Raw genomic sequence first — 27,534 nt, 5'->3', positions numbered from 1 at the left:
CATTAAAAGTGAAGGTGAAATGTCTCACTTACTTGTGCTGTGAACATATATATTTATGGGAAACAAAAGTTACGTAATAATGTATCTCCCAACTATGGTCTCATCTCAAATACTTTTATTTTTAGTATCAATTCCCTTTATTGATAACTTTTAAGCCATTAATGTGGTACATCTGCTGAGGCAATGAAGAAAATATGAAAATATCATTTGTTCTGGAAATCATGTAGAGAAATACTATTAGAAATTAGTGCACCAGGGGCTGGGGTGGTGGCTCAGTGGTAGAGTGCTTGCCTAGCATGTGTGATGCTAGGGTTTAATCCTCAGTGCCACATAAAAATAATAAAATAATAAAATTATTGTGTCCATTTACAACTAAAAAAAATTTAAAAAATAAAAAAGAAAGTAGTGCACCAAAACATTTACTATTGTTGTCTTAGATCAACATTGTTTAATTTATAAACATTATGAATCACAAGTATAAAATTTTTTCTAAGAGTAGTAATTTTTTAAGAAACAAGAACAATTACAATTATTTTGATAATAAGTATTATATAAAGAAATATATACTTAAAAATGTTATTTCAACAATTTTGAAACAATATTTCAATGTTATTTATTTCACTCTATGGCACTTGTATCATTGTAAGTGCTCAGTAGCAACATATGGCTCATAGTTATGTTAGACAGAACAGGTCTTGATTATTCAATTAAAGACATCTTTAAAAAAATAATATTCTAGTCCAAATTTTAGAATATATTAATATTATTATCATTTCTGGCTACCCTAATCATGAATACATTTAAAATGTATGTGTTATATAAAGATATGATTTATGAAAGTCATCTACTTTCAGAAAATAACTGTTAAGAGTATATTATATTTTTGCAGACTTTTTTCTTATATTAATGTTAAATAAGAATAATCATTACCGCCAGGCATGGTGGTGCACTCCTGTAATCCCAGTGGCTTGGGAGGCTGAGGCAGGAGGAGTACAAGTTCAAAGCCAGCCTCAGAAACTTAGCACAGCCCTAAGCAATTTATCAAGACCCTGTGTCTAAATAAAACATAAAAAAGGGCTGGGGATGTGGTTCAGTGGTTAAGTGCCCCTGGGTTCAATTCCCAGTACCCGCCAAAAAAAAAAAAAAGAGAGAAGAGAAAAGAAAGAAGAATCATTACAAATAACAGTGGCTTTGGGTGGGTGAACTCTTTTCTAATCTAGTAACAAGAATTTTAAACAAAAATTATTATGTTTGGTTATGATTGGTTAATGATTGGCCAAATATGGTATGTTATACACAAACACACACACATGCACTACTTCAATGTAAAAACAGCAATAGGTAGCAATTCTCAAATGAAATAACATTTAACATTTTGTAGACTCTATATTTGTATGTGTATATATCAATGTTCTGAACATTCCTCATATACCTTTAAGAACATGTCCATAAGCATAAATGTCAAAGGTGCCACTTATAGGTGGAGAAGCTTCTTGAATTCTTTGAATATGAATCTTTGACTTCCCTGGCCAATTTTTTCCTCTGTAAACAGACTCATTCTCTGTCTCATTTGTGATTACCTAATTTCCAAAACAAATATTGATAAAATGATTAAACCAAACAATGGTTAACATGATTTCTATTTTACCATGGTACAATCTTGTGACATGGCATAAATGAGCTTCAAGTATTCAGGATTTTTTCAGAACGTTATAGAGAGTCACATAAATCAATACAGGCTGTGCATACACAGCTATAATAATGAGGCCAAAGTCAACTCAGTCATTTGTGTAGCAATCAACTGGAACCACCGTAATACCTCATTAATTCAGAATGTACCCTCCATCACTCAAGGAACAAATATTTATCGAGCATACATTCTGTTCAATGTACAAAGCTCATGACTATGGACAGAAAAGAAGCAGGAGATGCAATCTTGGTTATCAGAAAACTAAAAATCATTCTGAAGAAATAGCATATGGGGACTTGATCAACAATATAAAGAAGAATATGGTCAGTAGAGGGACTGGTCTAGTCTTACTGGTGACTTTTTAAATACTGAATACCAATCAATTCGCAGAAGCAACACTTTATAGAGATTCTTAGATTATAACCTTAATAGTGCAAATGGTGTTCTCCCACTTTTCAGTCCCTCAGTTATCTGTCAATCTTAAGGAATTAAAACTGATGCACAAGTAGATAAACATAAGTGCCAGATGACATATGAAAGAATGTTTACATCAACTTTATTCATGATGATCCTAAACTGAATATAATGCAAAAGACCATTAACACAACAGATAAAAGGTAGTATGTTTATTCCATGGAATAATGTACAATAATAAAAAAAATAGCTGTAGCTAAATGTAACAAATGAATCTCTCAATATTGACTAAAGGAAGCTAGATACAAAAGACTGCATTCTTTTTTCTTTCTTTCTTTCTTTTTTTTCTTTTTTTTTTTTTTTTTTTTTTTTTTGTGGTGCTGGGGATTAAACCCAGGGCCTTGTGCATATGAGGCAAGCAGTCTACTAGCTGATCTATATCCCCAGCCCTAAAAGATTGCATTCTTATGAGTCCATTGATATAAAGTTTAAAAATAGGCAAAAGTATTTAATGGTGGTAAAAGTGAAAAAATGGTTATCTGGGTGTAAGGGATTTGTAATCTAATGACAAGGAGGAGATAAAAAGAAATTTCTCAGGAAACTAATGACTTCCTTTACCTTGATCTGAATGGTGGTTATGAGTATATTTATTTGGTAAAAATTCATTGAGTTCAGCAAATTTCAGGATACAACATCAATGCAAAAAATATTACATTTCTAAGTACAAATGATGAACATGTGAAAACCAAAATTTAAAATATAGCACTTAAAATTGCTTCCAGAAAAATGAAATATATACATATCTAACAAAACATGTTGTAGATCTGATCTGAAAATTGAAAAATTCTGGTTAAAGTAATAAAGAAGACCTATGCTGATTTTTCTTTTTTGGACAGCATATTGGAACCTAAATCAATAGAAAGACATACTCTGTTCATGGGTTGGAATACTCAACATAATTAAGATGCCAATTCTTATCAAAACAATACATCGGCTTAAGGCAATGAGTATCAAAATGCCAACAAGATTTTGTGTAGACATAAGCAGTCTTATTATAAAATGTGTACAAAAAGGCATAAGAAATAGAATTGCTAAAGTACTTTCACACAAGAAGAATAAACTGAGAGAATTCTCTCTACTAGATGTTAAGGCTTACTATATAGCTATAGTGATCAAGACAGTATGGTATTGGCAGAAAGATCAACATGTAGAAAATAGAACAGAATGATCAAGATAGTGTGGTACTGGCAGAAGGATCAACACGTAGAAAATAGAATAGAATAGATAACCCAGAAGTAAACCCACACAAATATGGCCTACTTATTTTTCATAAAAGTACAAAGTTAATTAAATGGAGAAAATTTATATTTTCAATAAATGGTACCAGAGCAACTGGAGCCACAGGTAGAACAATAAACCTGGTCCTAAAATCATATCTTATATAAAAATTCAAATGAATCATGGCCTTAATAAGTATAAAATGCAAATCTATAAAACTTTTAGAAAAAAATGTTTAAAGACTTGAAACCAAAGGCACCATTCATAAGAGAAAAACAATTGTCACAATGGTAAATTGGATTCTATCAAAACTAACAGTTTTTCCACTATGAAAGACCTTGAAGATGAGAAGACAAAGTATGGTCTGGGACAAAATTTTTGTTAACCACATATCTGACAAGGAACCTGAATTTAGAATATAAAAAGATTTTTAAAAACTCAACAATATTGAATAGACAACCTGATTAGAAAATGGGCAAAAGATATAAGAAGACATTTTATATATGATATATGATGTTATTGTTTAGATATTAGGTGTACCCCAAAAGGTCATGTGGGAGACAATGCAAGAATATTCCGAGGTGAAATGATTGGGCTATGAGAGCCTTAACCCAATCAGTGAATTGTTCCTCTGATGGGATTAACTGAGTGGTAACTGAAGGCAGGTAGGATGAGGCTGGAGGAGGCGGGTCACTGGAGGCATGCTTTCGGGGGGCAGGGGTATATATTTTGTTTGTACAGTGGAGAGCTCTGCTTTCTGATCATCATGTGAGCTGCTTCCCTCTGCCATACTCTTCCACTATGATGTTCAGCCTCACCTAAGGAATGTATCAGGCTGTCTATGGACCAAGACCTCTGAAACTGTGAGCCCCTAAATGAACTTTTTCTTCCCTAAAGTTGTTCTTGTCAGGTCATTTGGTTACACCAGAAAAAAAAAAAAAAAACATGAGCAGTAGATAAGCCCATAAAAACATGTTTATCATTAGCCATTGGGGAAAACAACTTAAAACCAAAATAACTTATAAGAATGGCTAACATGAAAAAACATATATGTAGTGATAACACCAAATGCTGACAAAATGGATCACTGATACATTGCTGGTGGCTAAAGGGTAGCACAAGAATGCTTATAATGGAAGTGTTGGTAGTGGTCAGATGCATCTACACTTGTGATAGGATTGCACAGAACTGCGCACACACACACACACACACGCAAATAAGTGTATGAAAATCTGATAAAATCTAAATAAGGTTGATTAGTGGATTGTATCAATGTAAATTTCCTAATTGTCACATTATATTTTACAAGAAGTTATGATGGGGAGTAATAGGTGAAGGTTATAGGTATGTGTTTATATTATTTCTTACAACTGAATATGACTCTACAATTATCTCAAAAGTCAAGTTTTAAAAACAATTCATGGATCTGTACATTAAACATGTGTGCACATTATTGCATTTATCTTTCATTTCTATATTAATTAAAAAGAACACAAAAATTAAATCCCATATTATCCAACTAAATCTTTAATTATAGCTAAAGCTTACACATAACAATCACCAATTATCAGTTTCATGAGTAATCTTGAAAACTGGGAGACTGTTGACATAGATGTTTGAGAACACAAAGCCCTGAGTTAGCACATTTTGTAATAAAGCTAAGAGTAAAACAGTAGAAAACATTTACAAGACATTTATCTGGAAGCTATGAAGACTAAAACATTGAGCCAGCATGGGGTAAAGGCAGTTTTGGGGAATACTTATAGTTTTTCATTATCTTTAATCATAAAGTTGGTAAGTTAAAGTTTTCTGTGACTCTCTAATTAGAAGAGTTAATAATTTAAACTTTAATCTTGAGCTTATTTACTTGTTTTTAATTTGTTGTAGGAAATAATATTAACTTATCATGTATTTTTATAGGAAATTAAACTTTAAAATGCTTATCACATTTGTAGTTTTTAATACTGATCTTATAAATCATTCAAGCAGTTTTAAACCTATGCAAATTATTTTGGAATTATGGAAGAGACCATGACTTTTCCTTTTAAGTCAATATGAAAATTCTACTTAAATCTGACTAATTTTGTTTCTTAAGGATGTTTACCCTGTTTTCATTACCCATGAATATTTCCTGAAGATTTTTTTCATGCTTAAAGTCAATGTACTTGCTCAACTAAAACAAGTTTATAAATCATTTATCTTAAAATAATTGCCTTATTAAAAGATATTCAATCTAAATAGCAGCAATTTTCAAAAAAAATTTTAAATTAATTACATTAAAAGAAATGATCATTAAGTTGAAAACAATAACTTATAAAATTCTAGACTTACCTGTCCAAAGCTTACAGCCATCAGGGGTATATTATGACTGCAATTATATGAAGTCATGGTAATAAAATATTGGATTGTTATAGTTGATCCATTAATTTTGCTCTGATTCACCTGAAAGTGCTTTAAAAATATACCTTTATTTGCTAATGCTGGAAGTCTTCTCTTTGGCATTTCTAAAGAATGCAAATAAACAAAGTAAACGGGAAATACATCGTAGTGTTTTATTTTTATTTTTTATTATCATATCTCATACATATGAGTTTAATAACATGATTAAGTCCACATGCTAAGACTATAAAAAATAACTTTTTCATTTTTAGCTAATAATGTCAGTGTCAATAGGTGAATTTTAGGAATGGCTGTCCCTCCTGATAATTGGTTTCTCAAAGATAAAACAAACAAAATGAAAATGTTTGTCATGGTGTATTTTTTGATAAGCAAAATCAGGACTATAAAACAAATTCTTGCTTTAATGAGAAAGTATATTTATTAACAAACAAAATTCAGGACTGTACTACTAATCTTGCTATAATGAGAAAGTTTATATTAAGAATGAATTTATTCTTACAAAAGGACAAATCATCTTGTCTTTCCATTAAAAATAAAGTAAAATCATAATATTATTCATTTTATTTTATTTCATTATATATGTATATATGTATGTGTGTGTGTGTGTATATATATATATATATATATATATATTTTTTTTTTTTTTTTTTTTTTTTTTTTTTTTTTGGTGCTCGCATTCAAACCCAGGGTCTTGTGCATGCTAAGAAAGCACTCCATCACTGAACAACACTCTCAGCCCCTAAATCATAATATTATGGAGATAAAAGAATGAATCATGAATATTCAAAGATTAATATTCCTGTCTATACAGAACATAAGAATAATATCCACAGTAGAATTTTATTATATGACACATTTAGAAGACAACTGTAGATATAAAATGATAGAACATACCAACCAACGTTGAGATTGTAGATGTCTGTCCAATGTATACTACATCCACATAGAAGAACTGTGATTCTGATGCTTTCTGCAAACTAATCCTTTGAAGAGAAAAATCTGTTCCATCATATTTGGTTTGTATGAGATCCAGAAGATCTATGCAAGTGTAAGTCCAACTGAAATAATTAAATCAATGTATAAATTAGTAATAAAAATACATTGCAAAAGTCATTAAACTTTTCAAAGAGTAAAAGCTCCTCCACCAAGATGTTCATTAAACATACTCATTAGCACAAAAAAGTAGGCAAAACAAGAAATACCAGCAGAAGCTTACATTGGTAGTGAAAGCTTTAATATTACAAACAACTTCAGGTTTTCTTTTTTTTATAAGCCTTGGTAGTAGATACAGAAATGTAAAATAACATTATATAACAGTAGGTAAAGGGCACACATTGGTATAGAAAACTTTAACAAAAAACAAAACACAAAATAGAGTCAACTATTTTATTTTATTTTTAATTTTTATTTTTTTGAATTTAACATAAATTTTATTAATCAAACGGGTAGAATTTTATATCTTAGAGTATAATAAGCAGGATACAAGCAGCCTAAGGAAGTGTACATATATTTGAGGAAAGATAGACTTTAAGAATGTTTCATTGAGTTAAAGCTATGATTTTTATCTTATAATAACCCACAAGGAGGTGATGGCATAGCAAAAAAAAAAAAAATTCCACACAATGCTACTCCAGTGAGCTCTTCTGAAACTACTGTCAAGTTCCAGTTTTGCTTCTCAACACTGGACTGAATTTACTGTTATATCTGACATTTTTAACTAAAATAGTTCACTCTACTATCCTATTTTTCCAGTTCTAATACAGGATATAATATCATAGCATGCTAATATTTTACAGAGTACAGAGGTAGTTGCATGAGTGCATACATTTTTTAAAACTCACAGAACTGTGCACTTGGAAAGAGTGAATTCAGCTTTATGTAAGTTATACTTCAATCAACATATCTTAACATTAATGAGAAGTATTTTCTAAAATAGAGAGTGTATGTCTTTTCATTGTTATTTCTACTATAAATGGATTTTTTCATACCTTGCAGATAGAAATACAGTCAGGATTTACATTAATTTCTAGCTATAACTATTTTTAAAAACTCAAAGCATAATTATACAGAACTAACAGTTCTTGAGTTTATGACAATTGTAGTCATTTAAAAGCATTGTCTAGGCTCATTCAGATACTTCCTTTATAATTCCTTATTTACAGTTCTACATGTTTAACTTTTGGCAAAGTAAGCATTACTTCAAAATACCTTTTCTCCCTTTATCTTATATATTCATCAAAACATTCTATTTTCTCTACTACCACATAGCAAACACTTTTCCCCCCGGTGATTGAAGTCCAGTAACAAAATTCTGATAAGCTAAACTAATCTCTTTCTACTGCTTTCCATTAACTGAGAACATACTGGATTTAATATATGATTTAAATTCTAAAGTTTACTATCATTTTGTATTTTTTATTACTGGGGATTGATTAGTGTTCTTTACCACTGCACTAAATCCCCAACCCTTTTAAAAATTTTGAGACAGGGTTTTGCAAAATTGCTGCAGCTGGCCTAGAACTTGCAGTCCTCCTTCCTGCATCTCCAGAGTTACTGGGATAACAGGCATGTGTTACGATGACTATCATACCTTGTTTTTCAAATGGTCATATGTGATGAGGATGATGATGATACTAGGCCACTTTTAATTTTCATAATCTATACATTTCTAATCTATTTCTGTTAGGAAGCACTTGTATAGACTAGAAATATTCTAAGTTAGATCCATGTGCTCAAGATTTCCCCTCCCTCCAAATAAAACAAAACAAGAAAGGAATTTATCTTTGTAAAAACATATAAACATATAGTACAGTAATAACTTACGTTTTTCCAAATTCATAGTGCAACTTACTTGTTTCCATAAACAAAGTTATATGTAAATTGTATATCAGCACTTCTAGTAATCTTGCCATTGTCTTGGTACTGAAATTTTAGACCAATATAATTTTTCAGGAATCCTTTGTATGCTAAACATAACTATATAAAAAATATGATAAAAGTTAGCATATCTTCCCATTAAATTGTTTTGTAACAATTCAAATTAACCCAATCCAACTAAACAAATATTTGTTGAACCTTTTCCATATATACTATAGAGAGAAAGGAAAGATTAATGTCAGCTAGTAGTTGTAGGAGAATAATTGAGGAAGATTTTATAAACAAGGAGATGGAGTCAAAGTGACCTAACAACTAATGATTAATTCTTTATTGTTTTCTTAGATATGATTTCCTTTAAAAATGAGAACAGTTCATTCCCTGTGGAGGTGAGCTGTTTACTAACTAAATTGTTCACTAAACTTAAAAGTCATTGTGGATGAAGAGAGAAGAGAGGTAAATATTCAGGCAGATTAATCAGGATATGAATGTATTTTAGTATTAAGAGATAGAGATGAAAGTAAAATAGTAATTAAAAACTTGTTTTAATGGTCCCAAACTCCTCAAGCATGCCAGGTATTTTAAGAAATTAGAACACTGGAATTTTTGCCACATTTGAGAATTTGGGGTGAGGGGTGGAGGGGTACTAGGGATTTAATTCAAGGACACTCAGCTCTATTTTGTATTTTATTTAGAGACAGAGTCTCAGTGAGTTGCTTAGTGCCTGGCTCTTGCTGAGGCTGGCTTTGAACCCATGATCCTCTTGCCTTAGCCTCCCAAGCCACTAGGATTACAGGTGTGTGCCACGCACCCAAACATATTTCAGAATTTTAAAAACAAGAAAAAGCAAAAAGTTATGTTTATTGGTTTTAAAATATTTATCCTAAAATGGCCATCTCTTCAATTCATTATTTTCTTTCATGTTTCCCCAACTAAACACTCAAGATCAGCTTATAATGGCTATCCATTTGGAGGATGTTATACATTTTAATTATTTTAGTGTTCAAACTATGTGCAAATTATGTCTTCCAAAATTATGAGATAAAGAAGAATACATGATATATAGTCACACACACACACACACACACACAAATTTTTTTTTCTTTTTAGAATTGCCAGAAGAGGAATCACTAAAGCACCCAGAATGTGAGCCACAGTGCCTGTTCAACATGACATGATTTCATATGACAAGCACTTTTCCTTGTCTTAAAATTTCATGAAATTTTATTACCAAGGTGTTTTTCAGATTCAATTAGCATATCATTTTGTTGAGCATACCTGATTATAAGGAAATAATAAAATGTTTCCATATGGTGATCTGTTTGGCTTAACATCTGTCGAGTCAAAAAGAACAGCTGGATTTTTCAGGGAATAACGACCACAGTAAGCATCAGTTTCAGCTGTCTTCTGCCCTCTATTAATACGTTCCTATAAAAACAACATTTCAAATGAAAACATAAATTGTTTCTTGATTTTCTCTCACCATACCCAAACAATTGTTCAAAGTTCAATACTGTTTCTCAAATGACTCTAACTTGGAATATTCTCTCCTTTCCTGGAAGTTCTAAAGCTCCCCTCTGACCCATAACCTTGTATTTGTATTTAATTATTTCTCAAGTCCTTTCTTATATTATGAACCAGTCAAGGATGTTTATTCATTTCTTCTATGATGTGTGTTCAGTGTTTACTATATGGCAGGTTTTTGTTTGCTTTTTGTTTAATCTTCAAAATTTAAGTGATGAAGAACAATATTCCTATATACAGGAGCCGTGCAGAGTAGATAGGTAAGAGCCTGGTATTGGCAAATGTAGATAGGTAACACTGGGTTGAGCAAAGAAAGGAGTGCGGGGATGGTGATGGGAGATGCAGTAGGAAAGGAGTGAGGGGATGGTGATGGGAGATGCAGTAGGAAAGGAGTGAATGTTAATTACTTGTGCAGCCCTCAGGGCCTCTAGTAACAAATTCAGACTTACATGTGTTTATTAAGGTGAGCAGGTTGCCCATTAAATAGAAAGGTTTTCCTATTTTTCCTCACTAATACATCTGCTTTAGCAAAGTGTAATATGATATATATTTTTAAGAATTCACAGTTAGTTCTTGAGTGTTATAAATTAAATAATATGACTATTTCCTTTTTATTCTTAAAATATTCATTTGGAACAAGTGTATATCTACATGCTAATTTTGCTCACTTTCTGTTGGTTAAGTAAATTTAACCAACAGAAAGTGAGCAAAATTAGCAAATTTGTGGAATGTAAATGAAGCTTTCACAAATGAATTATTTTATTATGTGAGAAGATGCTAGGACAGGCCTTACCAATAAGTCTGTAACAAAATTGTTTTTACAATTTGACTTTGAATAATAACAGAATCAATGCTAGTTCAAAAAGGAAATAACAAAGCCCCAATATTTATATGAATACTTATTTGATCAATTTCAAGGTTAGTGAAATATTCCATACCAGGTCAAAATCAGTTTCATAGTCTCTGAAGTATTTCACAACAAATCCTTCTTCAAAATGTGCAATTTGTGGTGGACATTTAGTGCTAACCATTTCTTCCACTGCCGCCTGAAACTAAATTAACAATATGTGCTATAATAACTTCTTTTTCATGAAGTCTTAGAACATTAGTAATTCTACTAATTAGTTCTAACAATGTTTTTATAATTCCCATGTTAGCCATAATTATGAGATAATTATCAAAATAATTTTAAGTTAATGTGTATTTTACTGTCCAATAATTTTTCAAAGTTTTATTTTAGAATAAAATAGTTATGTCCAACTGGTTACTATTAGCATGGTTATAAGTTAAATGTTTTAAAGAGAATGAGAAAGAAAACTTAAATCAATAATTAAACAGATTCTGAATAAAAGGCTTCCCCAAATATCTCAAAATTAACAAAAAAAAACCCAAAAAACAAAAACTATATACTCTAATGCAACCCATTTTTCAAAAGAGGAGATGCATGTACCATAAGTCTGTTTTTCAGATTATCTAAAAATAATAAATAATACTGGAATATAAAGGAATTGGTACATTCATGAGTCCCTTATCATCTCTACATCTATTGATCTGGCAAAGCACAAAAATAATTATTGTTTAGAAATGAGGGCCCGAGCCAGGCAGGGTAGCGCTCGCTTGTGATCCCAGCAGCTTGGGAAGCTGAGACAAGAGGATTGCAAATTCGATACCAGCTTCAGCAACTTAGTGAGGTCCTAAGCAACTCTGCAAAACCGGTCTCAAAATAAAAAATAAAAATGGACTGAAGGTGTTTCTCAGTGGTTAAGCACCTGTGGGTTCAATCCCTAATTCCAAAAAAATATTGAGAGAGAATTAAGGACTCGAGGCTGGAGATGTGGCTCAGTGGTAGAGTGCTTGCCTAACTGAGGGGGCTTTGGGTTTGATGTCCAGCACTCCCAAACACACACACACAGACAGACAGACAGACACACACACACACAGAGAGACACACACAGAAACAAAACAACAACAATAACAACAAAGGATTAGGGGCTTGAGATAATGTATAATGTCTAAATATGATTTAAATACAGGAAGGTAGTTGTCAAAATTCAGTAACCATAGTATTCTTTCTCTAAGGAGAGCTGCCCCACATGTAAGCATATTAAGTCCTGTTGACACAGACCCAAGAACTCCCCTTTCCTTCCCTGTATCTTTGTCATGTCTCCTCCATTCTCCCCTCACACCAAGTAGGAGAATATATTACTACTCCTTAAACATTTCTTCATAGAAGATTGACATTTAGTTAATTTTCTATGTAATAAAATAACAAGAGATTTAAACTTCATTGTTAAGCATTTTTACTATACTACATCTCTCAAGGATTTCCTGACTTTTACGTGATGACCAGTTGGATTTTGGATGAAGATGAATGCTGGCATGGATAGAGGGACAGAGAGCCTGTACTCAAAAGCAAAACAAGATTCTAATAACTTTGAGATACTTTGTCCAGAAAAAGGGTGCAGGCTTTGTGCTCAATTGTCTCTGTGTCCCCTTAGACAAAAATGTTCATGACATATAAATCTTAGTAAGCTGATCAAATTCTAAATGATTTATGTGAATTTTGGAAGTAATGTCTCTTTCTCATTTGTCTATAAAGGTTCGGTGAACACCACCAGATGGTGCTGGGAAAATGCATGGTAGGAATATTCCTGGAGCATACTTCAACTTCTGATGATGCTGGAGTAAGAGGCACTGAGGCAATCCCATCCCAGTTCAGTGTGAATGTTTCCAAACTGGGTTTCCCTTTGGTTTGTTCTGTAATATCCAGTTTGACATTATTCCCTTCAAGTACTTCATAACCAAGCAGATCAAAGTCTCCTGAAATGAAGTACCAAACAATTTTAAGAGTTAATTAGTAACATACCAAATATCTATAACAGACATTCAAATAATGCCAAATTGTTTTTATTTGGAGTCCCATTAATTCAAAATAAGAATGAACAGGGGAAAAGAAAAGCAGATCCCTGCATTTGAGTAGATTTATTCATAGCAGAAATAGCAAAACAGTGAAGTGCTATCTACCAAAGTTCTTTATGACTTAAGAAGAAATATTGTAAGATAAACAGAGGGATACAACTGGGGATATGCAGTATAGATCAATGGGCAGGAGGATATTCCAAAAAAAATATTTTAGTTCTGTGCCAATATCATTATTTTAATGTAGAGGGCTTGACTGGGCTATTTTCTTTATGTATGAATAGGACAAAAAGCAGATTTCCAAAAACCAGCCCAGACCAACTAACTTTTTGAAATTTTTGGAGCTTCAATTCATATTAAACAAAATTCTTCATCTCCCATTCAACAATCACATTAACAATTTCATAAAATAAGACATAAACATTGAGGTAACATTCTACTTTCATGAATTGGAAAATAAACACACACACACACCCCCCAGGGACCTACTTTATAAGCTTAGATATACCAAATAGCCAAATTGCTTACTAACTTTAACTGAAGACAGAATATCTACCTCAATATTGCCAAAAATGTCATGTATAAAACATTAATATGAGGTTAAAAGCTATTACTTGAAAATATTTTTAAAAGGTTGATAAATCAAATAATTTTGCATTAAACCCAGGTGAATTGATTTTTTTTAACAGCAGGACTCCTTAAGGATGTTAATATTCTAATGAGTTCTGTCAATCTTCAAGGAGTCTGATATGAAATGTTTCCCTTGTGAATTAGACCACATAATCCTTTCTTCAGGCAAGATTTGGTCAGACTAATGTCTCCTGAATAATATGGATTTACTTAAATTTTATTTTCAGAATTAATATTTTCCCTGATTGTAAAAAGTATAATACTATAGCAATGAATATATTTGCAGTGCACACAGTGTATTTCTCCTGCTTTGGAGTTGTATATTTCTTGAAATAAAACTAAAATTTAAATTAATATAGAAAAAAATGTACCATTTAATTTCCATTTCTCCTGCCATTGATTAAAGCTATGAATCTATTTTCCTCTATCATTTTATGGAACTTTTTTTTTTTTTACCTTTCATAGTAGAGTTGCCCAGGGTATTGTTTATTTCCTGGAGAAGCACAAAATGAAATACAAGCTTACCCAAGCTTACCTCTAGTTGATACAAAGGTTATTGTGTAGATAAAGCTCTGGAGATTCCTTTTTCTTATTACTTGAACTGTGTCTGGTTTTATAGACCAGAGGTCATTCAAAGCTGATTGCATTAGGAAGCCAGAAGCATCAGCAGGTAACAAGACTTTTGGATGAATTAAAAAAGAAAAAAAAAAGGCAGATGAGTTGAAATCTTTCTGGCTTACAACAGACAAAGTATGTTTTGTACTTTTTTTAAAGCAGCCATACTCTGTAACATGTGAGTTATCACTTAGAGAAATTAAGCTCTGAAATTGATTTGTTCAATAGCTTTGGCTTTTTAATTGGTTTGTGATATTTTTGAGACCAGGGATCATATTTTACTATTTAATATTCCCATAATAAGAAGTATGTATTTTGCAAACAGTGAGTACTCATTAATATTTATCAGTTGAAATAATTAACAGAAATAGCAAAAGAAATTTTTTTAGAATTTATTATCAAATATAGAAATCTTCTATTAATTAGTGTATCATAGGTCTATCTCTTAATTTGGGAAATTGAAAGATATGTTTATATCATTGTAAGGATAAATTTAATTTTTATTTTCTGAATTCATACCTGTGAGCCACAGATACATAAAATCCTTATATGGATTTAGATATATTTATAATTATTGTTATAAAAATGATGGCATATGCCATAAAGTTGTGTATATTTATGTCATTTTCTATCCCAATCTGAAGGCTTTTCTTCATGATTTATTTTTCTACTTTGTCTAACATATTATTAAAATGATAATTACCAAACAGTACCACAAAACTTAGAGTAAATCCTTTGTAGCTACATCTATATGTAAAAAGAAACAACATCACCCTAATTATTTATAACTTACTAGTCTTTTCCATGTTATAGATCAATCTGTATTGGTGAAATGAACATGAATTAGCTCCCACACATGGGCTGGTTACTGTGATCTTCTGGACTTCATTAGTTGCATTAGTTGTTTCCCAGTTTTCCAATGTTATAACCTATTTTCCAATTTGAAAAAACAAATCTTTAATATATGGGAAAATACACTCTGAAAGTATCATAATTCAACTATTTAATGACTCTTTATTACTCCATTTTACTGCAAATGAGTAAATGATATTATAGACTAGTTAAAAGCGGGTTTTATAATAAAGATATTCCAAGCCACAGCTCAGTAATTGTTGATAATTGCATTCCCCTAAAAAGCATCTTATCTCTTGAAATTAATAAGCAAATGGAGCCTTTAGCTTTGGATATTTTCATATATTTTGTGGTATCAGTAATTCAATCCAGGGCCTCGTGTACTAGGCAAGCATTCTACCACCCCCAGCCCTACGATTTTTATTTATTTATTTATTATTTATTTTTTTTCATTATACATGGACAGAATAAATTTTGTTTATTTTTATGTGGTGCTAAGGATTGAACCCAGTACCTCACATGTGTGAGGCAAGTGTTCTACCACTGAGCCATAACCCCAGCCCCACTGAGAATTATTTTTGATAAAGTGGATGTATCATCACAGCAAACCTGTACTTCCTGGATAATTGTTGACTGGGATTTGATAACTTGTTCTTCATTTATTGCATCTCCTGTTTGTTGTTCAGTATAGACATTTCTAAACTGGTATAGTCCAACATCAACAAAAGCGCTCAATCTATACTCCTGCAGCAAGATTTCAATATAATATCTGGAAAATAAAATAACTAATGAATATTATATTTTTCCCCAGAATACTAGGCATGAAATTTTTTTCAATGAATAAAACATCAACATCCACAAAATCTATTAAATGATTTATGTTGTATAAAATCCACACTTATAGAACAATATATTAAAATATTTAAAGTTTCATAGCAGTTTGTTTAAAATATAATGAATATAAGATATCTGAATTGTTTCCATTCCTGACCAATTCTTTTAGCTTAGTCAGTTGACTATTGATTGAAGAAGATACTAACTCCTATCCTTAAGGACCTTAAAACAAAATATCAATGTAGATTATGATAATAATTATTAGAAATACAATACAGAGGACATACAGAAGTTAAATATTTTTATATAGTCAAGAAAATGACAAGCAGGCTTAGACATATTATATATTTTGCAACTAAGTGGTTGTATGTGTCAATGAAAGCCTTTGCAAATACCATTCAAATTCTAGGACCTAAAGGATGTGAGACCTAGTGGTATTCCCATGAAGTATATACTGTGACTCTGGCTCCTTTCCTTTTCCTCCCCCACTGCCCATATCCACCTCTCTCTCTCTCTCTCTCTCTCTCTCTCTCTCTCTCTCTCTATATATATATATATATATATATATATATATATTAAATTGACCAAATTATGACATGTGGTATATGACTATGTCCTAGATATATATATATCTCCTTCCCTGTGGCCATGAGGTGAACAGCCTTTTTCCTCCATTCACTCCCTGCCATAACGTACCACATTCCCAAACAGGGACTAGCAACTTCTGAAACTATAAACCAAAAAAACTTTTCTCCCTATAAGTTTATCATCTCAGGCATTTGTCCCAATTCCAGTCTCACATTTCTGAAAGTTAGCTCCATTTATATCTTGGGGAATAAAATAGTGCCTCAGGAAATTTCTATTGGTTAGACTGACTACAGTCCTCTAACAAGACAGGTGGGATTCATACCTTATGTTTGGAATTCTTGACTCCAAAGAACTCCTGCCCATTGTCTAATTCTATCCAGAATAAGGCATTAACTGAATAGCTGTTAGAGATGAATGCAAAACTGCTGTGTCCTCATCTAAATCTCTAGAAATGCCACTATTATGAGATCACATCACCCAACAGATATTCTTGTTGTACACGAAGAATAAATATCCACAGTATGTGGGAGGCTGAATGAGGGACATTTATCTTTCATCTAGGATGATGAAGCCCTAGATACTCCCCCTGACAGAATTGGTACTGGAGGATTACATCAGGATCTTGGCTGCTTTAGGAACCTGTTCACCAGCTCTTCAAATTCCAAGTAGCCAAAACTAATTAAGGAGCCGGACCTAAAGAAAGCATTAAATTCTACATTTTTACTTTGAGCTTAAAATGTTAATTGGGCACTTTCTATGTGTAAGACAATAACTAAGCATTTTGCATATATTATTTAATCTTCACAAAAGTCTCATAATAGATAGTATTCTCTTTCTTCAAATGAATATCAAATACCAACAGAATCTTATGGATTTAATTTTTTTAATTAGTAACTGAGATAGCATTCAAAGTACAGCAAAGAACTAAACAGACACCTCTCAAAAGAAGAAATATGAATGGATGACAAATATTTAAAACGTTCAGTATCCCAAGCAACCAAGGAAATGCAAATCAAAACTACATAGAAACTTTTACCTCAGCCCAATTATAATGGCAGTCATCAAGAATACAACTAATAATAAATGCTGGCAAGGATATGGGAGAAAATATGTACTCATACATTGTTGGTGAAATTGCAAATTAGTATAACCACTGTGAAAAGCAGTATGGATATTTTTCAAAAGACTAGGAATGGAGCCACCTTATGATCCAATTATCCCACTCCTTGGTTTTATCCTAAACTAAAATTTTAAAAAAACTAAAATTTTTTTAAAACCTGAAAATCTGAATACTATAGTGATAAACACTCATGAATGTTTATAGCAACACAATTCATGATAGCAAAGTTATGGAACCAGACAAGGTACCCATCAGCAGATTAACAAATAAAGAATATGTGATATATATATATATATATATATATATATATATATATATATATATATATATATATATATATACACACACAATGGAGTTTTACTCTGCCATAAAGAGGAATGAAATGATGGCATTTTCTGGAAAGTCAATGGAACTGGAGAACATCATTCAAAGTGAAATAGACCATACTCAGAAAGTCAAAGATTGGATGTTTTATTTCATATACAGAAGCCAGAGTCAAATAAAGGGGGAAAAGTGTAAGGGAGAAATATATGAAAATAGAAGGAGATCACTAAAGTAGAGGAAAAGATAGGGAGGGAGGAGGACACTAAAAGGGAGGAACTGTGGAATTAAATTGACCAAATTATGACATGTGGTATATGAATATGTCCTAGTGAATTCCACCTTTATGTATATCTGCAAAGCAACAATTTACAAAAACTATAAATAAATAGAAGGAAGACCAGTAGAATAGAGGAAGGGGAAATAGGGGAAAGAAGGAGAGGTAGAAAAGAGGAAGTACTGGTGACTGAAAGTAGAGCAAATTAAATTCCATGAATGTTTAATTATGCCAAAATTAACCTTAATACTATGTATCACTATAATGCACTAATTAAAATTCTTTTAAAAATTGACCAAAAAGATATGTACTTAGATGAAATGATACCTGATATTCTGATATCTGCAGAATGAACTGGCAACATGAACTGACTTTGGACAGTCTCTGGGAAAATGAAAGTCTGTTTCTTCATCCCTTGAATCTATGCTTGACCATTTGCTATGGTCAATGGGATAGAAGCAAATGTGACAAAAACAAATATTTAAAAGTGTGTATTTGATAGTAATTGCTATCATTATTGTTGGGAACCTATCCACCAACACAACAAGCTTAGATTAAGCTCCTGGAATATAAGAAATCATGTAGGATGAGATGCTCCCCATATCTCAGTGCCAGTCATGCCATCTGAGATGTACAAATGGTATTTAGGTCATCCTAGATCATCAATCCCAAACTAAACAGGCCAGGAACAAATGACAAAACAGGCCAGACAATGACAAAATTGTGTGAAATAATAAACATTATTTGAAGCCTTTAGGCTAGAGTGGTTTGCTATGTAGTAAAACCGAACAGATACATGTTAAAACCAAGGCCAACATCATTCTACACAGAGAAAAAAAAAACATTTCCTCTAAAAACTGGAATAAGACAGGAATGCCCTATTTTATCACTTCTATTCAACATAGTCCTTGAAACTCTAGCCTGAGCAAGTAGGCAATAGAAAAAAAATTAAGGATACAAATAGGAAAAGAAGAGCTCAAACTATCCCTATTTGCCCAAGATCATGATCCTATATTTCGAAGACCCAAAACACTTCACCAGAAAACTTTTAGAATTCATAAACAAACTCAGAAGAGTAGCAGGATATAAAATTGATACCCATAAAGCAATTGCATTCCTATACACCAATGATGAATCAGCTGAAAGAGAAATTAGGAAAATTCTCCCATTCACAGTATCCTCAAAAAACAAAATACTCGGGAATCAATCTAACAGAAGAGGTGAAAGACCCACAGTGAAAACTACAGAACACTAAAGAAAGAAATTGAAGAAGACCTTAGGAGATAGAAAGACCTCCCATGTTCTTGGATAGGCAGAATTAATATTGTCAAAATGGCCATACTACCCAAAGCGCTATTGAGATTTAATGCAATTCCCATTAAATTCCAATATTGTTCTTCATAGAAATAGAAAAAACAGTCATAAAATTTATTTGGAAAAGCAGGAGGCTCAGAATAACCAAAGCAATCCTTATCAAGAAAAGTGAGGCAGGAGGCATCACAATACCAGACATTAAATTATACTATGGAGTTACAGTAACAAATACACAATTGTATTGGCACCAAAGCAGGCAAGATGGCCAATGATAAAGAATAGAAGACACAGAGATAAACCCACATAAATACAGTTATCTCATACTAGACAAAGGCACCAAAAACATACATTGGAGAAAAGATAGCCTCTTCAACAAATGGTTCTGGGAAAACTGGAAATATGTTGTAGAATAAAACTTAATCCCTATCTCTCACCCTTCACAAAACTCAACTGAAAGTGGGTCAAGGACATAGGCATTAGACCAGAAACTGTACACCTACCAGAAGAATGTGTAGGTCCAACTCTTCATCTTGTTGGCCTAGGAACTGACTTCCTCAACAAAATTCTAAAGCTCAAGAAGTAAAATCAAGAATCAATAAATGGAACATTATCAACCTAAAAAGCTTTTTCACAGCAAACGAAACAATCCAAAGCATAAAGAGAGAGTCCACAGAATGAAAGAAAATCTTTGTCACTTGCACCTCTGACAGAGGATTAATCTCCAGGATATATAAAGAACTCAAAAAGTTTAACCCAAAAAACCCAAATCACTCAATAAATGGGCAAAGGAATTGAAAAGGCACTTCACAGAAGAATAAATACAAACAGTCAACAAACATGAAAAATTGTTCAACATCTCTAACAATTACAGAAATGAAAATTAAAACTATATTGAGATTTTATCTCATTCCAGTCAGAATGGCAACAATCAAGAATGTAAGCAACAAATAATGTTGGCGAGGATGTGGGGAAAAGGGTACACTCATATGTTGCTGGTAGGATTGCAAATTGATGCAAGCACTCTGGAAAATAGTATCGAGATTCCTCAAAAATTAAGAATGGAAGCATTATTTGACCTGTTTATACCATTCCTTGGTATATATTCAAAGGAGTTAAAATAAGCATACTACAGTGACATAGCCACATCAATGTTTATAGCAGCTCAACTCACAATAGCTAAGCTATAGAACCAACCTTGGTGCCCATCAACAGATGAATGGATAAAGAAAATGTGGTTTATATGCACAACAGAAATTACATTATGGCCCTTAAAAAATGACCTCATGATTTTTGCTGGTAAATTATGGATCTGGAGACTATCATGCTAAGTGAAATAAGCCAATCCCCCAAACCAAAGGTCAAGTGTTCTCTCTGATATGTAGATTCTAACACACAGCAATGGGGGTAAGATAAGAGTAGAAGTTCAGCAGATTAGACAAAGGGGAATGAAGGGAAGGGCAGGGAATAAGGAATAGGAAAGAGAGTGGAATAAATAAATCTTATATAACATTCCTATGTTCATACATGAATACACCAACAGTGAAACTCCACATTATGTACAACCCATAAGAATGAGATTTTAATTAAAATAAGTTATATTCCATGTAGGTATAATATGTCAAAATATACTCTACTGCATGTATATCTAAAAGGAACAAATTTAAAAAATTTAAGAACCTAACAGATACAAATAGTAAATAAAAAAATGATATTAACACATCTTTTGACGTTCTCTATGGAACATACTCATTTTGAATATATCATGTCTCTTATCTTCCTGTTTTCTAGGAATCCTGAATGGCATTTTGAATGTGATTATCTGCTATTTGAATAATACTTTCATTTACTTTCTGGAGTTGACCTTTCAATACTAGATTTCATGTTCCTTATGAGTAGGGATTTTATTTTAATATTGTTTGTATTAGATTTCAAGTGTCTGTTCCAGGGCCTGGGATAAATCAGCAAATAATAAATATATATTAGAAGTGTTACCAGTTCATGGGATTTTGTGATTTTTTTTCCCTAGCAACATTCAAGTGCTCAGACATTGGAATAAAGAAACTAGAGAATTGGAGTGAATGAAAAGTCCTGAAAAGAATGAAAATCAGGATTAAGTAAATTTCACAAAATTATAGTTTCTGCAACAAGGTTAAACTAAATTTCAAATTTACCTGGTTAGCTAAATGTCAGTATTCCTGAAGATATAGAAGCAAACTTTAATAAAATTATAAAGAATGACCAATTGTAAATTCAAGCAATTAACTATCATGCCCATCAATGAAAACAAATTAAAAGATTTTAAAATATAAGCTTACATTTTTAAAATATCACACAATCACTTTATGGCAAGAAAAACACCTTACTCTTTTCCTTTCTGAAGATGAATATCATCTGATCTTTGCGTTGGACTGGAAAAATAACTGTTGGCATTGGCAGAATGATATGCAATCCTCACCTTATCCCAGAAAAGCAGAGAATAAAAGGAGAATTTTTAATATTTTAAACATCTAATTATCTTTATCAGTACTGTAATTCTGATGCTATTCTTCTAAGATGTGTTATCCCTGACAACATAGAGTTTTAAAAAATTATACAAGCTCACTTCACTCACATCAACTCCACTCTACTGAGTATACTGCACAGATCATGGCTTTCCATAATTAGCACTGCAATGGAAAATAAGAGGAAACATACTGGTAGAATGTGTTATTATTAATCATTCTTTTGCTCTGTGGAGAACTTTCAAAGATTTGATACAAATTATAAATTTAGAGGTAGCCCTGAAAGATACCAAAGATTGTTAAATGGTTCTACGTAGTACAGAGAGAGGACTTTGGGCTTCCCACTAATGTCATCTTTGGAGTAAGCATGCCAAGAAGCTACAGTAAACTGGAATTCATAAATTACAAAAGCAATTTAAAGTTATATAAACCCATTTGTGAAGAAATCTTGCCATATAAATTAAATTCATCATAAAATATGATTTTGATTTGATTGGTCAGTTTCACATTTGTGAAATTATCCTTTGAAACCCTCTTATCCTGAGGTACTATGACAAAATACAAAATAAACTAATGACTGCAGATGTCTAATAAAGTTTTAATTGTGGTCATAAAAAAATCAGAAGGAAGTTTTTAACTTATTAGTAGGAGGGTATTTGATAAACTTAATAAGCCCATGTAATAACATACTATTCATCATTAAAAAATGATGATCAAATTTTGTATTTAATACTATGTGACAAAAGATGACACCGATCTTTTATGATCCTTTATATAAAAAATAAAATAGAGGTTAAAAAGAAAAGAAGACTTCCATCTCATAACCAAGTAAATGTAGAGTAGTGAAACTTTTTCATTGTTTTTCAGTATCCTATATTGTGGCTACAATTCTTTTATAATAAAAGAAATCCTTCAAATGTATAAAGTAAATGTATGCATTTTTTCCTTTGCAGAGAAAAGTTACACATGAGAAATAATTTTCTTTTAAGCTATGGATTTTCTACAAGTTTGTATCCTGTGTTAAAATAGCAAAGAAATTGATCACATGAAATTATTTCTCATAAATTCTTTAATATATTCATTGATTTTTTACTTAAAATAATTGAGATACATACAAAGATCATCACACTATTTTTATAATATCAAGTAGTGTTTTGCAGTGTCCCTACCTTATCTTCTGGAAGTCCAGTCTGGCTGAAATAAATGGCATAACGGTCATCACCTTTGATGTAGAATCTATAAACATCAGAATCTGGAGCCACCAAAAATCCACTGAAGCGTGCAACAAATGTATCTTGTCCCATGGGCCAGGCATAGGAAGCTGAGTCTACCCAACTGGCACCCATATACCCTGGTGTTTTTTCATTATATCCAAGTATCTCCTCAAGATGTGCTGGCCGGCTGTTATTCCATACCTCAAGTTTTAGACCTCTCCCACCTAAATATAATGAAACAAAAGAAGCCATTCATCAGAGTCATGATGCAATGTCTCAATGGCCTTGTATTTGAGTAGTGATTATAGATGTCCTATGTCAATTAACATTTTTAGATCATGTGTGAAACTATATCAATTATATGTACTCCTACATGTACTTGTTCTCAGAGGACAGAGTGCAATTAGGGCAATCTACAATTTATTTATTATTACCATATTTATCTGAGCCTCCATTACCACACATGTTAGAAGTGAATAATAATATTATTTGAATGGTTTCCATTGGGGATTTTATGTACTATATATGTAAAATATCTGGCACTAAATAGAACTTTACATAAAGATAATGATACATAATAATTAGTTACTTATGCTATAACTAATGTTGTTTCATATAGGGAAGTCTCAAAACTTCATAATCCAAACCATTTGATTACAAAATATTTGCCTTGTTTATTCTAAATGGCTTACAAAGCCATTAATCAAGGAAAATAGATTGTTAGCTTTAAGATATCGCTTAGCATTTTTTTTTCTGTTTTCTTCTTCTTCTTCTTCTTTTTTAAGCATTGCTTTTGTGCTAAGATTTTATCCTGTCTTGGATAGAATCAGAGAATACTCTCAATAAAACATAACTACACTTGCCAGTACAAACTCTGTCATGGAGTTTCTCTTAATCAGAAATTTGCTATCACATCTTTTTCTTTTTTCCTTAAAATGCAACAACTGTTGTGCTCATGCCTTCTTTCAGCAGCCTTAAGCCTGCCTGAATCTGGAAAATAATGACTACTCCTGTTCAGCTGCACCTGGACATGTTACAAATGAAGAAAAGATTGAACACATCAGCCTCCTATAGCACCAGCATTTCCTGATACATACAAATTTCTCTAAAGTTACCTATTACAAATATCAAAATTATCTTCTTAAACTGGTGAGACTTTTTCAAATATTTGAAACAAAGAAGTTTAAGAGTTTAGCAAACAGAATTTATTAGGCTCCAAATACCAACAATGACACAACTGTAAATAGATTTCAATGTGTGCGCAGGATAAGAGATACATGCCTCACTCAAACACTGGCAGTCACTCCACTGGAATTGTGTAGTTGGGAAGGCCATGTACTGCAAGGCGAAAGTCTGAAAAGAATTTCGAATGACATTTTTTTCATCCATTTTCATTCTAAAACCATTCTAAAAGAGTAAGGATTTAACCCCTGCCTTTTTTTTTCAACTAGGAAAAGGCATTTTAAATATTTTCATAAAGACTATGAAGTAAAGGTACCATTATACTCTATCAATAGAGAAATGCTGCTTCTAGTAGGGTGTCAGGAGACAGGCTGAGTTTATCTCCACAGGTGCAGCTATAATGCAGCTATTTTAATACAAATGTTTCCTAATACAGAAAATATAATTTTGAAACTCACATTTATTATAATTCTCACCACAAATTCTTAAAAAATTCAAATAATATTTTTGACTAATGCTATATGTTAATAATATTCCTTTATTGCAAACATAGAAATTGTTATTCTCTCTTATGATAACTTACCTGGATATACAGTTTTGAGAATAGGAGGTTTGGGGGGTGTCTTGCAATATATACTATTTTCTGTGACATTCAGAATATCACAGGTTTGACCTATACAGAAGCAAAATGCAAAACTGTTACAAATGAAACTTTATAATGCATATCACATCAGCCTATCTTGAATTATTTTTTTCAATTAAAATCAAAGTTGCATAAGCAAGTGACAAAGTTGGGGCCCTTTATTTCATTTAAATATTTTACATGAAATCTTATGATTGGCTTAATAATAAGTATCATTGATTGTTATACTTCCATAAAGGGAAAAATTTTCTGGTAAAATATTGCAAGTCTGAGATAGAAAATTCCAGTTTCTGAGAAAAAATATGAAAAACTAGATAAAACTGTATCTTTGTAAAAGTGAAGACTTGTTTTGTTTCTCAGAGAAAAGTTGTAGAATGCCCATAATGTCCAGAATTTAAAGGTAGGTTACCCTAGACCTCTTAAGTAGGAAAAATGGTGATATAGTCCAAATTCTTAAAATTGAAACAACAGGGACAATAATTTTGAAATGGAATTTTAACAGAAAAACCGTGTCCCAAATGGACAAGGGTCTAAAGAGAAAAAAATATAACTTCTACATAAACATAATTAGACTTGATAGAAGAGTCTCTTTTAAGACCTCTGTGTTTGCCTCATGAGGGTCCGCCCTCAGTATTTACTAGAGTTAACAAACATAAGGACAAGAAAAATGGAGAGAGATACCTTTGCCAGTTTCTGTTTGGTGGCCTGGAAAACGTTATATTTTAATGCTTTCACTATTTGAATGGCTTATGGATGCAAGAAAATTAAAATAGAAAATAGTGAATTCAAATAATATATTAAACCCATAGTCCATTTTACTGGAAGCATAGGAAACATTCCTATAAGGATCATAATCTTTAAAAAATTATCAATGATTCTAAATCTCAAGGTGGTTGCCATATTAATGGCAATGATATAGAATAGAAATCTGACATCCTCTTGGCACATCAACTGTATCCTAGTCAAAATAGACACAATATCAGATAAGAAAGCATATTATATAAATTATAAGTATTTTATACCCTGATTTTAATATTGAAAACATAAAATCTGATCCAAATAATGTATTATATGAATGTCAAAATCTTATGTTTCAACCATTGGGCAGGTGATCAACAAGGATTCATGTGGGCTAGAAAGCTATTGTACAAATATTAGAAGTTGCTTTATATCTGTTTCTCTTCTCTTCTGAAATCACATTTTGGCAGACTCATAGGAAGATTCCTTAAAAAGTAGAAGATACCCGAGCAAGGGGGTTGTGAGAAAAAAAATGTAGGTGCCCAGTTACAAGAGTGAGCATCCTGTCCTCTACCTATCAAGAAAGTGATGTCCTATGACTCAATGGAAAGAGTACCACTGTGACATTTATCCCAACCTCCCTTTTCAGCTACATGGTTCACTATCTCTACTAGATCCAGAACAGACACATAAAAGTGACCCATACCTAGAGAACCAAGCCCTATATGTATTCATAAACAGATAACGCAATAATTTATGCTTTTTCCAAGGCCTGTATCATGCATAACTACTAATGCACAGATGCCACAGTATATGAAAAAGTATGAGCAGAATATGCCAAAATGCTAATTAAATTCCATCATAATTAAATAACTTTTTGGAAGTAACAGAAGTTCAAGGGGATTTAAGAACTTATTAAATAGAGAATGGGTGTGTTCTTAACTGTGATGGGGAATTTGTGGATGGCAGTGACGATGCTGCCACAAATGCCTGTTGGTGCCTCTTAGAGATAAAGTGACCAGTAAGGGCTGCAAGGACTGGCCCTCATGGAAAAATAGCAGAAGGAAGAGCATGGAACCCAGAACAAAATGCTGCGTGAATACCCCCAGCTTTAAATGAATGACAACAGAGAAAAGACTATTATTTTCTTACAAATTAAACAAGAATAGGCAGGATTTTTTCCTATAAGTTAGTATATTAAGCATCATGAAAAATACCTCCAACTAGAACTTTCACTGGGAAATCCGTCTGATCAAAGAACCTCCCACTTATTGTTAGTGTGGTGCCACCTCCAGTGCTTCCTTTTGAAGGTGAAACTGTAATGACCTCTGAGGGAAAAAAAAAAATCACATTAAATATCACATGTCAGGAATATCAGGCATCATCCCAAATGCTTCATTTAAAAAAAATTCTGAATTACCTAGCCACAGCTCATAATTTAGTGTAGGTAGTAGATTACTAATTGAGTGAATTACGTGTTTTATTATTTTATCTCTGATGCAGTCCTGCAAGAGGATAATAAACATGGCTTTCACTGACACTGACATTCTATGGGTGACTGGGCTTTAATGGTGACTGGTACTAAAGAAATGATTATCAGGAGACC

General features: G+C 32.1%; 1 protein-coding gene across 1 annotated transcript in view; it reads right to left on the bottom strand.

Annotated features, from left to right (window-relative positions):
- The window catches only part of Pkhd1l1 (PKHD1 like 1), a 140,439-nt gene that overhangs the window by 88,129 nt on the left and 24,776 nt on the right, over positions 1-27,534 (bottom strand). The window contains exons 11-24 of the mRNA XM_077105563.1: positions 27,146-27,256; positions 25,131-25,220; positions 23,321-23,589; positions 22,014-22,105; positions 15,806-15,965; positions 15,138-15,273; positions 14,265-14,408; positions 12,843-13,000; positions 11,119-11,232; positions 9,935-10,084; positions 8,634-8,758; positions 6,677-6,840; positions 5,714-5,886; positions 1,433-1,580 (exon numbers count right to left, since the gene is read on the bottom strand). Coding sequence (XP_076961678.1) covers positions 1,433-1,580; positions 5,714-5,886; positions 6,677-6,840; positions 8,634-8,758; positions 9,935-10,084; positions 11,119-11,232; positions 12,843-13,000; positions 14,265-14,408; positions 15,138-15,273; positions 15,806-15,965; positions 22,014-22,105; positions 23,321-23,589; positions 25,131-25,220; positions 27,146-27,256 — 2,034 coding nt within the window. The remainder of the gene's footprint in view (positions 1-1,432; positions 1,581-5,713; positions 5,887-6,676; positions 6,841-8,633; positions 8,759-9,934; positions 10,085-11,118; positions 11,233-12,842; positions 13,001-14,264; positions 14,409-15,137; positions 15,274-15,805; positions 15,966-22,013; positions 22,106-23,320; positions 23,590-25,130; positions 25,221-27,145; positions 27,257-27,534) is intronic.

This window comes from Callospermophilus lateralis, chromosome 16 (genome assembly GCF_048772815.1).
Source record: "Callospermophilus lateralis isolate mCalLat2 chromosome 16, mCalLat2.hap1, whole genome shotgun sequence".
Classification (NCBI taxonomy): Eukaryota; Metazoa; Chordata; class Mammalia; order Rodentia; family Sciuridae; genus Callospermophilus; species Callospermophilus lateralis.
Note: the sequence above shows the minus strand (reverse complement) of the source record. Positions and strands in the feature narration are given on the sequence as shown.